This window comes from Bemisia tabaci, chromosome 6, assembly GCF_918797505.1.
Source record: "Bemisia tabaci chromosome 6, PGI_BMITA_v3".
NCBI lineage: Eukaryota > Metazoa > Arthropoda > Insecta > Hemiptera > Aleyrodidae > Bemisia > Bemisia tabaci.
The window spans coordinates 35,914,131-35,928,769 of record NC_092798.1 but is presented as its reverse complement, the minus strand read 5'-3'; the positions used below and the strand labels follow the sequence as shown (position 1 = coordinate 35,928,769).

General features: G+C 33.6%; 2 protein-coding genes across 4 annotated transcripts in view; one reads left to right on the top strand and one right to left on the bottom strand.

The window, feature by feature from the left end:
* Positions 1-8,484, top strand: part of Nrg (Neuroglian) — a 33,593-nt gene extending 25,109 nt beyond the window's left edge. For all 3 annotated transcript variants that reach the window (XM_019059976.2, XM_019059974.2, XM_019059975.2), the window contains one exon: positions 733-8,484. In XM_019059976.2, the coding sequence (XP_018915521.1) occupies position 733 (1 nt within the window). In that variant the 3' untranslated portion in view covers positions 734-8,484. The remainder of the gene's footprint in view (positions 1-732) is intronic.
* Positions 8,485-9,257: 773 nt separating this feature from the next.
* Positions 9,258-14,534, bottom strand: UbcE2M (NEDD8-conjugating enzyme UbcE2M). Its single transcript, XM_019059969.2, has 4 exons — positions 14,182-14,534; positions 12,823-12,917; positions 11,054-11,260; positions 9,258-9,977 (listed from the first exon to the last, which is right to left on the bottom strand). Exons 1-4 carry the CDS (start codon positions 14,285-14,287, stop codon positions 9,837-9,839), a joined length of 549 nt encoding a protein of 182 aa, XP_018915514.1. The 5' UTR covers positions 14,288-14,534; the 3' UTR covers positions 9,258-9,836.
* Between the last annotated feature and the right edge of the window lie 105 nt (positions 14,535-14,639).

The window sequence follows — 14,639 nt, the reverse complement described above, 5'->3', positions numbered from 1 at the left end:
CTCTTTGTCTGATCAAAACCTTTTCTCACCTTCTGGGCAAATTATCACAAGCACCATTTGTGCTTAGGCATTATTTTGCCAAACTTCTCATACCTGTCTAATTTTTTAAGGAAAAGCTAACGAACAGAATCATTCAAAAATTTTACACGATACGTATATTTCTTTTGTCATCAACATCGATCCTTGAAATTTTCATGGAAGTATGTGATAAAGTTTTGAAGAAAAAATTAAAACGAATTGAGATGTCTGGTAACACATCTGGCATGCTGAAGAGTAAATAGTACTTCTGATACTTTGGCCAGAAGGTGCCAAATGTTTTGATAACCATAAATACTTAAAGTCAGGCTGAAAGTTCTGTTATATGTAGTGAGTTTTGAAGAGATTTATTGTTTAAAGCTTAAGAGAAATGATTCTCGAATTTTTCTATCTCTGTATATTGATGTTGAAACCAGTAAAAGAAGCATCAGAGTCTGTGATGTCTCATAACTTCCACCCTTATTTGATTTTCGATGAAAAATATAAACCAGTTTAAATAGCGTTTAGTAGAAATGCTAAGCTATGGAATTGGAGCACAGGCTCAAAACTTCCTGATCGAATCTTTAAACAGTTTTACATTTTCAATTTGCTTCGTGACGGACTTCTTATGTGTCAAGCCTGAAGATTACTCTGTACTTGAAGGGCATTCTTTAAATCTATACTTCGGTATTTCAATTTCGCAACTTCTGATTTCAGGCCGATTTACTGAGGATGGCTCTTTTATCGGACAGTATGGACAAGGTGCTGCTAGTAAAAGCAAGCCAGAAGAACCTCAGTCACCATCAGCTATTGCAACATACGTGTAAATGTGTAAAGAACTAATTTTTTGATCTGGCTCTAACAGAGTCTGCCAGCGAAGAATCTTCTCTGCTTTCTCAAAGCGTAAAATTGATGTACTGTAAAGCTGAAGACCTGTTTTGCTTGTTTTCATTTAATTTATTGACTGCAGTGTATATATTTTTGTATTTTTTTTTTTTTTAATTTCTAATTAGTTAAGGTAGATTAATTCAGTCAATCGCTGTGATTGGAAAATTATTGGATCTGATCTGCTGTATCTCTCGAAGTAGGAATGTGTTCAAAGGAGCGAGTTAGTTGCATGAGATTGCAAGGCTTGTATGTCATTTTACCAAAAAATGTCCAATCAACTTTGGTCAAGTTCCACGTCCAAAGTACACTTCCTGACAATTGTTACTGCAGGTCTGTTCTTCAAGAATCGCAAAGTCATTTGCTGTTCCTACTGCCATTGCAGTCACTCTGGAGAGCACGCCAAGTATCTTGTGCAACTAACTCACTCGCTCTTTCAATTTTGAAATTACAATGAAATCTGTTGCGTTTGTCTGTACTGAAAGTAACAGAAAATCTTTTTAGACTGATTGTATTCTAAGTAATAATTGCGTACTCAGCGGCTAATTAAAACAGGAAAAGGGATAACTGTACGAAAAAAGCTTGTTGGACTCGGCATTCCTTCATCAGGGTTGCAATTATCCTTTCATTTTGATGAAATTCCATGAAAGGATGGACCATACACACATACATATTTATTCTTGCCAGAAATGAAATCCAAGAGAAACGAATAATTGAGTAGAGGATAAATTAGGTAGGCATATAAAAAAAGACTCATAAAAAAATGAGTAAAAATATCGTCAACCACTCCATCAGAAGAGTGTAGTTTACAGAATAAGAAAGAGAAAGGCATCAAAGGAACAACTGCGAATGATTTCCTTGCTCATGGTAAAAATCACTGCCTCCAGTTTGAAGTGAAGTTACGTTTATTACTTTTACTTAACTACTTGATTTAGAAAACTTATATCAAAATAAAGACAGTTATGAACCCCAATACTTTTCTAAGTAGAATCCACAAATTGCTCTATTTTGTGATCCAGATAATTGCTTGTGTTACATGTACAAGTACTTCACATAAAGGAATACTCGTAAAGTGATAGAAAGTTTATAATTAGATCTTAGTTTCAAAGTACTCTATTTTTTGCTCCGTCGTAAAATTCATCATCAATATTTTTTTGATACATTAGTTTTTCCCCCCACTACAATATGAAGGTACTAATACCGCTGCCAATTGTAGCAGATGTAGATCTGTTGCTTTATCAGGTACTAACAATAAGCTAGACTTTATTTATTGTGACTCAATGGCTATTCGCGTATTATTTTTGTACTCGTTGAATTGTGCTGGAATGTAGTTTTCTCTCTCATTTATTTTTTTTTAATGAGCCATCATCAATCATCCATTTCTTTGCATGAGGTTTGGTTTATAAAATAAGTACAGCAAACCGCACAAGGAATAGTTAAAAATGACGTAAATTAGTTCTCACTTGCGTGTAAATTGTCAATATTGTGTACTTGTTTCGCCGGCTGCACCCTCCAGCATCATCAGCACGTTTCTGAAGAGGAGTTGAGATTCACGATAAAGTCATTTTAAAATTTGATTTCCTTGAATTTTGTCCAACAGAACATGCCGAATTGAAACTAAAATATTTGTCAAGTTCTTCGATTATTACTTATGATCGTTTTTTTATCAATTCAGCACTAAATTAGTTGATCTGTTCCTCTGCTTTAAGCAACATATTCGTAAGAGACAGCATTAAATGAATCTCATTTAGTCGACATCAAGTTTTTAAATAAGCGCGTTGTTCTTTCAATTTTCCTCCTTTCATTTTGCATGAATTTTAATGTTCGAATCTCTAGCGCTATCTATCTCTTGCCCAAGAAGGAGCATGTATCCCTATTGATACTACATGTACTGTGTAATGTATGTTCCAGTCACAAGTTATTAACGGAAGTTTATCTTTTCAATCGAAGCAATCTATCCTGAATAACCTTGCCAGATTAACATGTAAATAGTGAGTAATTTTTTATTCTCAAATTTACTCTATTTTTATACCGTGGTCTTTTTTCTAATTACCAAATTCTATCAAAAAATTTCTTGTGAGATCGATGTCTGTATTTTTCAATTTTTCTTTCCTTTTTTTCTTGTAAGTTTTACAAATGTCCTTGCTTTATAGTGCTTCTGCAGGCAATTTTACTTTGTTAGTAGTTCTATAGAGATAGGTCACTACATTTTCGTGACGAATGTCAGTATCAGAAACATTTCCTGAAATGAATTTTCAATGATTATGGATATAGTCGAATTATGTTCAGCAGAATAAAATCAAGGTCCTCCCAGGAACAAGGAGTCAGCTTGTCAGGTAGAATTCAGGGCAGAATTCTGTGCAGGAATCAATGCAAAATTTAGCCCAAGTTAATCACCCACCTGACCGAAGGTGGATAAAGAAAAGTGGTTGCATTTCGAGTTAAGCCACCATAATAAAGGCTGTGATGACAGAGGGTACATGCCTTGTTATGCATTCAGGACGCACCCGAAGTTTATTTGATGCAGTGTGATGTCAACAAGATGCGACCACCATTCTTTATCCGCCTTGCATCTGATCGTCTGTTTCTCAAAAACTTGGATCAATTCTGCCAAATGTAATCTAATCCTCTCCAACCTTAAGATTCCAACACATTTTGTAAACTAAAATATTGTATACAGATTAATCGTAATTTTTTTTCTTCATGGCCCTGTCCCTAGGTTTTTACAAACCAGTAAGGCATTGTTAATCTCTGTTAATATTTGTAAACGATTTATAAAAAAAACTTTTGTCACTCTTTCTCCCTTTTTACGTTTAATTCTCCAGTCTGCATTTTCAACTTGACTTGAATATACATATGTTTGCCTCGTGAGCAACCTTCTATTTTAATAGAAAAAGCATCTTCTAGGTGTCGCTATCCCTACCATGATAACTGTTTCACACCTAATGAACTGAGTTTATTAGAAAGGAATCAAATGCATGGAAGTATTTATAAAAGCATATTTTGTATAGATGAATAATTAATCGTAACAGTGTCATTTCTGACAGAAGTTGAACAAATTGGTTTCCTTCTGTTAGACTTGGTTCACATATTCGTTGTACTTTCAGTATTCCCAAGTATTATTACCAAATACTAACATTTGAGGGGGCAAAATTTGGATTGTACATAATATGGTCAAAATTTAGCCAATGAATTGGATGAAATATTGTATAAATGTAACCCCAGTTTTTCTCTCTTAATTTTGACAAAAGCTGATCTTTATCAGTGACGAAAAAATAACTCGCAGGAAATCAATTTCTTTAGTTATCAAATGGTTTTAGACGAGAGTGTATCATAAATACTTATTGTTTTCAAAAGTCAAGCCTGAATTGTCCATTTTCGTTAATTTTAAGATGATAAGCCTAAACAATCGACTCCAATTTTTTAATTTTAGCCTGAAAAAGTCTTGCATTACGCAATGCATGGAGCCTTTCCAAAAAAAATAAAAATAAAAAAAAAATAAATAAATAAAAATAAAAAATACATGAATACAAACAGAAAATTTGTACACTGGCCTAAAATCTGTCTCATGTCTCCTATTAATATTTTTCGATTTTTCTTTGAACTCTTCTTAATTTGAGCATCAACTGCCAATAGAGCTATTTCTTGCTGTAAATATGTTAATAATTTTTATTTCTAACTGTAAATAGGCTGTCATATCCAATAAATTTGTACCTAATTTATTTTATATTAATTTTTTAGCTCATTTTTATTTGTCAATTTTTTAATTTTCGTTTCAAATAGTTTCTTTGGTTTATTTTTGTCATCAGAGGGTGCCGTGAAAGCAAATTATAAATCAAGGTACATATTGGTCACAGTGAAATTTTCAGAAAATTTTTTTGTGTCTTTCACTTCTCAGTTCTTGTATATTTGTGTTAAAAGTCAGTATTAAAAGACATTGAATTTTTGACTGGAAAAGTTGACCAGCAAAGCGGAATAAGGCATGATTGTGTATGTATTTTAGCCTTATCTCGTTTTATGACCAAGTATGGAAGACAGCATACTATAATTTTAAAATTTTACTGTCGTTATGGACAGCCTATTAGTTTTAAAGGAGGACATTTTAAGTGATTCAGTTCAATCTTGAATGTATTCTTAAAAATTTTCGATGGCAAACATTTTGTAAATTTGGCAGTGTAACGCTTTTATATTGTGATTTTATTGAAGCAGCTTTTTATTTGTTTGTAACTTACAGTTCTGAGACTTGAAACTTTTAAATCTCCTTCAATCTATATCCGTTCCTTGGTCATATTATTTTATTGCAATGAAGTATTCCTTAGTTTTTACTCATAGCATATGGCAGAGAAAGGTATTTAATACTATTTTATTTAAGAACAAGGCTGGATTGATGTACAAAAGAAGTCTTGCTCAACAGTGAATATTTTAAGGTAATTCTTTAATGGCTTAACTCCAAAACGAAGTCTTAATTGCAACATCTTTAAGTTTTTGTGCTTCTTATATGTTTTATAAGGAAAGAAATCAGCTTTATGACCTAAATTCGTTTACATTGATTGGCATGAAATGACGAAGAAGAACTTAAGAAAATTTCAAGTCATAATGTTGAGTTGATTTCCGCTCAAAAATTAATCAACAGAAGTGTTACGAGGATGTAATTGAAATTCTTTGTTTTCGAGTTGGGTCATAATAATAATTGTTCTTCAAGAACATATGATAATACAGTGACCTGAAGAGAAAAATGTTATGAAATTACGTACAATGAGAGGGAATTATAGCAGAACTTAGTCTGGCATGAAAATTTTTTTTGCGTTTCTGAAGTCAAGTCAAACAATCGTTTGAAGGCATTAGTCTGAGAAAGAAATGCCTGAAATACTGTCTCAAGTTATCAGTGCCATGCAGTACTCTTGACGATAAATTAGCTTTTGCTCTTAAAAGAAAAATAATAAACGAAAAATTTCTTCGGAAGTTTCATTCTCTGTAATATCTTATAAATAAATGCTTCTTCTCAGGAGCCTCAATTTTTGAATGAGATTTAAAACGTATTTAGTGGTTATATAATCCCTCATAGTCTCAATCTGTAAGTTAATGGAAGCGTAACATGGTTTTTTTCTCCTCCTCCATCTTTGCTTCCCAGAATCTCTGTCTTAGTTAATTTACCTTTATTTAGGAGCTACTGAATTTTTGAAGGGTAATTTTTAGTTATTTTTATATTTATTTCTATTTGTTAGCGGTTTCCTTGTTATCCCCACTGTTACTCTCATTTCCCCAACTCTGATATAATTCACTTCTCACTTCTCAGACTTGTGAAATTAGTTCATCACTCTAATTCGGGCCTTGTGTCTTCAAAGGCACCACACCGTTATTGAACAATGTTCAGCAGTATTCAGAAAAATTGACTGTATTACTGGAATTGAACTGCCTGTTTGGAAAGGGGTGTAAGCAATCCATTAATTTCAGCGTTCTTATGTCTCTCTTCAAATATGCCGTTCAGTCGGTTTCATATATTTTCTAATAATTTATCTCCTGTTATGCTACGAAGTGCAAATTACGAATCTAAGAATTTATTAGGCATTTCCTTCTACGTCCATTCTAGAAAATAAATGTTAATTTTGAATCAAAAAAGTACTCTTAGGCCCCAAAGGTGCTTCACAGTACCAATACTATTGTACTTCTAGCCTGCTGTACCACATGTTGATCTAACGCAGCTGCTTTTTTTCAATATTGTTTAGATTTAAGTTTTTAATTCTATGACGTTTCTTTTTTTTCTCTTTTTTTATCCTTTTATTAGTTCTGTTGCCTATGATGTTACATGGGAAACGTACTTAGTACCTCAGCAAGCACTATAGACTTCGATCAATATTAATATTGATCCAAACCTTGGAATGACAGATAATTGATAGAGAGTATGGTTGCGGAAGATTAATATCTGAATCATTGTCAGCTTTTTCAAATCAAAAACTTTAGCTAGTGTGTATTGATTATCCTAGAATTTTTTCTTTTTTTGCAAATCCTCATCCATTTTAACATCTCTGATGATTATTAAATCGAATTTGAACAACTTCCTGTCAAATGAAACGTTTTACTTTTCCATGCATCATTACTTTAGAGCTGTCTCCAATTGTTCATGAAGTAGCCTTCATTTGACTCGAATGAATTTTTGACTTAAATTGAATTCATTAATTGGAGTTAAATGAAGGATTCATGAGCTCCTGACCTTATACTTTCGTTTTTTTATCAATATAATTATGGATTCGAAATCGCAAGGCCTTGTTAAGGCATGATACATGGTATTATAGTCACTGGTTGAGGTTCTAATTACGTTCAAAGCACGCTTGCTAATTTTTTTTTCTATCTTGTTGATGTTAGCACATGTTTTGTAGAGTTTAATTCAAGTTCCAGTTAGTTCACCCCTAACTAATGTGTTATTATTATTTAACATAAATAATAAATTAAAAGAAAAAGTTGAAATGGAATTGATTTTCAAGTTAGATCAATGAATAACTTGGTGTTGAATCTTATTTTTTTTTTATTTTTTGTCTTAGCTTTACTATCGATACATTCCTCATTTTTTTCTTTTGTTAATCCTCAAGAAAACTCTTTTTATTTTTTATTATTTATACATTTTATTTGTTTTCCTCTTCCTTTTTAAGTTCATGTCTTCATTCAAAATGTTCTTGATCTCTTGTCCACCTCTCTCCAGTTTTTACTCCTTTTTTTTCACCTTTTTATTTATTTTGTATGCTTTTGTAAAGACAGAATCCGACATGAATAAAATTTTAGTTAAAAAATTTATCATTTCTCTTGTTTATTATCGTTTTTATTTTTCATCTTTCCCTTTCTCCTGACTATTTTCCTGTCTTTGAGTTTCCTCTCTTTCTATCTTAAGGAGTAAAGAGGCTTGTTGTCAACGCTTAAGCTTTCAGCTGACTAGACAGCCATAATGAGATTACCAAAATTAAATTTCTCATGGTGATTGTTTTCACTACAAAAAAAAAAAAAAAATTCAGCGCCCTCTAAATTGTCTATCAAGAAAGTCAAGGCCCTGGAGTCAACGCAACCTTGATCGAATTCCAAAGGAAAAAATGTCACCATCTTCACAAATCAGAAACATATGATTTAAGAGTTGGCACTTTAATATATTTAAATATACACAGACTTAGCTAAATAGTGCCAGTCAAGCGCTTATAATCCTTGAGTCATTGTGCCCTCTGAGAGGAAACTGAAAAAATACTATAATTTAAGTGTTTTTAAGCTCCATTTCCATGACTTAATTTACTCCCACATTTTTTTCTTTTATTCATTATTTTTTTAAAGATTCTTTCCCCTTAGTTTCCTATGTGTCGTGTCCTGCTATTTTTGTAAATAAATCCTACTCATGAGCTTTAATTGTTAGAATGCACTCTGAGGAGAAAGTTATCCACAAGAAAATTTTATTCTTTGTTACCTAGTATTTCCTATTTTTGCGGTATTATTTTAAAAATTTTAGAAATTTTGTTGGCTTCACACTCCAAGATTTTGTACGTAGTCCTTTCATGCTTTCGCCTGTCTTAGAAATTATAGCACAAATAAATTTTTTAGGAAAAGCTACCGACGCCTTTTTTGTGTATCATTCGATTTTGAGAATTTAGAGACGGTCAATGCCATAAAATTTGCACCTCAGACTGCAACATTGGAAGTTTCCACTCATGTTCTATTTTTTTAAAAGGTGACTAACCAGCAGTCTTTATTGAAATTTTCTTCATTCAACCTTAAAAATTATACAACATTTCAAGAAAATATTTTGAGAAGAGTTCCTTAAGAAAAAGAAAACATGTGTGGAGATTTTAAAACATTGTAATTGAGAAACGCATTTCCATTGACGTCTTACTCCTTCAGTTAATCTTACCTTCACCCAAGTGTTGCAAAAGAATAGCTATTACTGACTGATGTCTTCAGTTACTGTCACAGAAAAAGCCAGGTTAATCCTAATTAAAATGTTTCTTGAACTTTCTTTGAACATAATTTAGTATGTGTTATTTCTGCAGAATTTCCCAATTTCTTAACAATATTGTTGGGATTCTGAGATTTTAAAAACTCGTCATTTTTGCAAAAGATTCCTGAAGTTTTGAAAATAGGTATCTTTGTAAGAGAATGCTTCCTGTAAATTTGCAGACTGGACACAAAGTATCGATTGATAATTGTTCCAGTCAGATGATACTCATCATTTGGATCAGGTGAGGGATATATTTTCCTGAGTTTTGCGAATATCCTCCTATGGGAGATCTATTTTTACAACAATGCTGCCGAAAGCAGTATGCTGACGTGCGCAGAAGACATACAGCAATCCTTACAAAGGTAAATGCACAAGTAAATAAAAAATAGAATTTTTTGAATAGCTTTTATTTGACATTAAAATTTCAAAAAGAGAAAAAAAAAATTAAAAAATGAAGGGGCAGGTTGTTATAAAAATTAGAGGGATTGAGTAATTACAAAGACACGTTTTTATCTTCTCTAAAAAGAAACAACAACACAGAGAGATAATTCCTCGAAGGGCAGCGTATGCAAGATACTTTTCACATACATGTCATGAGTAAACACATTTCTGACCAAAACTGTTCGTTCAAGTTTCATCGAGTCTGTCAGTTGGTGAATTCTGTGGAATTTGCCGAGCAACAAAAATTCTAAGAAAATGATACAAAAAAAGGGGGGAGAGGGAGTTATTGGAAAAAATGAATAAAAACAAATAAACGAATACAAATAATGGAAATAATATCTCTAGACAGTATTAATAAAATATTTACAAGATTAATATGACTTGATTTTGCCGATTCACGCATTTGGAATTTATAGAAGATTTGCCACTCAATTGGCAATCATGCAGCATTTTTACCGAAGCTGATCGTTTGTCAAGAGGACAGTTTGTTAATTCCGTTAAGATCACAGATCGTTTTTTAGGATAATCATTTCATACATCGCTCAAAAAAAATACTGCCAACATAGCCTCCTCGCAATGCTTTCTGTACGTTGCACTCAAATAGCCTCCGATTGGTTTGCAAAACTTCGGCAGCTTCTTTATTTAAAGGATCTTCCGGATTCGGTTCCTGAAACCAGAAAATATATCAATGATAATGTTTACTCACTGAATAAAGGTAAAAAAGCAGTCAGAAAATTGAATTAGTAACCGGTGCCTAATTTTGAAAAAAGGGAACTGAGAGAAATGTTCATGAGAACAGTTTGCTCCAAGTCGATCGTATCATAATCTCAATCTCTAGAACCGTGCAACTTTATCTTATTTTGATATTCATATTAATAGAAAAAAATGCAAAATAAATATTCATGGAGTGATATTTAAGGCATCTAAGATACGTAGGGATGAGAATAGGCTGTCTCCATAGATTTTTAGTCATCACCACAAAAAAAAATTTGTAGGTGTCTGAAATTTTACAAATTCTGTGTTTAAAATGAAACTGCTAAGACAACTGAGCACACGATAATCCTTGGTTCTAAATTGAACAACTATTGGAGGAAATATGATGAAAGGACCTAGTTTCCTACAATGTCTGTGTTAAAATGGGAAATGTCGCCAGATACTGTCACGAGGCGGCACATTTTCCCACGTATTAGTATATTTTTCAACAATGTTCCATTAAAAAAAAATATTGTAAAATATACTGCAAACTCAGCTCATCAAGTACTTCCAGATGAAGCAGTTAAATATTTGTGTGCAAATTCTCCATTTTAGGAGCCGAAAAATCCATGTAAACTTGACGAGAGATTACATTGCACGCTGCAGAGCGGGCAGCTAAGTGCTGCCAGGTGATGTGATAATGTACCCAGCTAGCCCAGGTAAGGCGGAAATTCAAACCTGAATTTTGTTGATTTCCATTTATAAAAATTTCTAGGTTTCTGAGCAAGCTATTCCCTAGTGGCCCCGTCTCATCAAAATGGACCCCTCCATAAAATAAAGCAATGGCTATTAAGAGAAGTAGAGAGGACTCAACTATTCTTCAGCAGTTTGCTGAGGATATGGAAATTGAAACACATTAAAATCTGAGGCAGATCAGCTAAACCATTTCGGACCTTAAATAAGATCACAATATATATAATAATAGTTCCTTGAGAAAAACTGAAGTTGAAAGCCAAATCAGCTTTCAGACTAGAAATTACTTAATCTTACCAAAAATAAGTATTGCAGCCCATAAACAATTGAATTTATGGTTAAAACTGGCTTCCAGTCTTCTCTTAAAATGTTGAGACAGACATTTCCTTCTAGGTCGATGTTTGGGTGATAGACAGGCGTCTCACACTTTACTTTCGGAGGCTCATGAGGATAATTTGGTCCTACTTTAAAGCTAAACGTAAACTTTCCTCCTTTGTAGAAACCCTTGAAAAAAAATGAACAAACAAGAAAATGATAAACTTTAATCAGCTGCAGACTTATTCATAAGCAAGAGAATGCCAATTAAGAACCTTCAATAACGAATATTATAAGGTTGTCATAGAATTTAGAAAATGAAATTATATGACATTTCCCCAATTTCCGTGACTTTGGGAAAATTCCCTGACATTTAAGGATATGGAAAATGGTTCAAAAGACATAATTCGAAATAGTTTTTGAGAGCATTTGTTGTCTGAAACAGCGAACACATTCTAAAAAGCAAATGGACCACTAGACAAGGTACGAATTAAAGGATTCTGATACATGTTTCTTAACCAAAATTTCACGCAGAACACGATTCGCTTAACGAAAATTACTGAAACCAACTCTAACGAAGATATTAACTTTTTTATTTCACATTGGTTACAAGGAATTTGAACTGCCCGCTCACAAGAAACTCAAAGCTCTACGTGAGTCAAATCGCGCACTACAACGGTTTCAGCAATCTCCTCAATCGAGCAATGTTCATTTCCCACCATGTCTTGTTCAAACTATAAGCAATTTGCTATAGCTGAGCCAAAGCGTCAAGATTTAGGTTGCCAGATTTTTTTTATCGCAGAGACTGTCATGATAACTTTTAGCGTGCAATGTGAATCACGTTGAGCATTGAGTTTTAATGAGCGGGTGGTTTGAATTCACGCAACAAGAATTATTAAATATCTTCGTAAGGAGTTGATTTCGGTAATTTTCATTGTGCGCATCGTGTTCTACGTGAAATTTTGGTTAAGAAGCATGTATCAGAATGCTGAATTTCGTACCTTGTCTGGTGGTCCATTGAGATAATTCAACCTTTTTCACAAACCCATAGCACAGGTATTATATTCTTTACAAATGGCCTCTTGTGAGCACTTACAATGAATGGTTTTCAAAGCTAGCAACTACGCTCATGAAACTTTGTTAGAAAATTTTAGTTCATACATTGGCACTTAGTCGTTCCTTAACTTTTCATTCCTCTTGATGGATTGGTGTTTTTTCATTTTTGGATATTCTTTGCATCAATTGATGCAGATTTAACTTTCCAAAGCTGTGATATAGCTGTTTTATTATTTTCTTTTTCATCTTAAAGGCTCTTTACCCTGACTTAGTAGTTTAAAAGGTAACTTTTTCTGTGACTCACTATTAATTAAGTCTGAACTTTTTGAGGCTGCATACAATTGCCATTAAGGGATTTTCTCCCATCGTCAGGTACTAAAAATATAATAATAAACAAAAAATTTGTGAACTTGCATGTGCAACACAACCAGCCATGTTTCATGTCTTGCAACAAGTTTACACATTTTTCATTCATCATTATATTTTTTAGTACCTGATAATGGGAGCGAATCCCAAAAAATCGATGAATAAAGTTTTAAAAATTCAGACTAAATTATTGGTGAACCGCAGAAAAAGTTACCTTTTACACTACACATGCATAATTATAAAAATAAAACTGAGCAGTGACAGCACTGTCAGATTGAATTTTTCTTGAGGATTAAGACGAGGAGAATCATTGGGAGATCTACACTTACTTCATCTGGGCAAATGATAACTTTGAAGTTAAGCAAGTCATCCGGATCTGGAAACTCTGTGTTGCAAGTTTTCGGCAAATTAAGTTCATTGATGTCTAAAAAATACAAAATGAAAAATTACTTAACATTTTGATATAGAGGTAAAACTACTTGCTGGTCTTGTTGCTAAATTATGGAGATTTATTTGAAAAACACTAGCTGACTCACCGCACCAAAAGTTAACTAGAGATTGTGTGCCGTATATAGAGACAATTGTCAATCTCTGATGAGCTCTGAATTATCACCACTTTACAGGTAAATACATGCAATCAGATGGCATCACTGATGAGTGGTGACATAAACAATACTTTGGCGTTTGTCTCGACATACGATGTGCAAGCTCCATATATTGCTACGATGAGCTGAAGACTGAGAGTTTTAAAAGGGATTACTACTTACAGCACTGACCTACTAAGTAATGGTTCAACAACAAAAATTGAACGACACAAAGTTCTCTTCTAATATGAAATAAGCCATCGGACATGTTACAAAAACAGCTTTGTCTAATTATTCAAATGACTTTCATACATTCTGATTGAATTGCATGATAGTTTTCTTACAGTGCACTATATTAAAGAACGAACTCACTTTCCTTTGAGACCTATTAATATGAAGTTACAGAATTCTGACGAGGCTGAATTTGGTTGCAATCGAAGTAAGTTGAGGGAAAGTTTCCCTTCCGGATACGAACAGATGTGGGACTGGCTAAAACCTTGAAAGTTGATTGCTAGCAATCTACAGAGAAGGGCGTCATTTGCACGGCAAGTGTGTTACGTTGCAAATGACATGACGAAGAACTGAATGAGAGCAAGAACCAAAGATGATGATCAGAAATCTGAGGTCGTTTCACTCAAGTGCGGGTGACAGCTCAAGGAATTTGTCTGCCAAAGGGGGCCTTTCAAAGGAAGAACATTGTCACGCTAAGTGACACAGGTGCTCAGGTGTCAACATTGGTGGAGTTTTCATCATGTCAAGTCTTACATTACAAAAGAGATGATATATCCTGATGGATACTGATACATCAGAGAGGAAGGGCAAAATGGCCATGAAGGATTACGTATGGTCACTTTCGTTAAGCACTGCATATTGAAGATGTATTGCAACGCTTCGCCTCTCATACAGGGTCATTGCAACAGATCTGACTGAGTATAAAACCACCGTATGGAGGGAAAAATGGCTATTATCTTGAGAAAGAGGCAAATTCTATAAAAGGAGTTGGTGGACAAGGGTATCTGTAAAACACATTCTAAAGAATCCTGTTTAACCTTCCTAAATAAATTGTGCAGTATCCAACACAAAGGGCCATAAAATTAAACTCACCTTTCGTTATTCTAAGTTGAGCAGCAGAAGCTTTCTTTTGGTTTCCAGATCGAGGAGTTGGTTCACCATCCTTTTTTTGTTGTTTTAGGGAAAAGAGTTTTATCATTTTCTAAATTTATTGAATTAGATATGCTATTCCAGTCGTACCTACTGGGACGTTCACACCATATAAACACTGGCTAATTTAGAGACCTAGAACACTGAGGGGGAACTAAACTTTAATGAAAATGGTGGCAGAATCCAAGGGTGTGATAATTTTGAGAGTTGAGACGGAAAATAGGGGGGAAAAATTGAAGAAACTGATAAAACTTCCTGAATTTACTTCAAAGTTACCAAAATCCCAACCTCGATTGGACTTTCGATAATGTATCGATAGATCCGTCATCCGTCGTCGCAGGTCGGAAGATCGTAATATCGCATTTGTGATTGGACAAATCGCAAGGAAGTCATGACGTCAT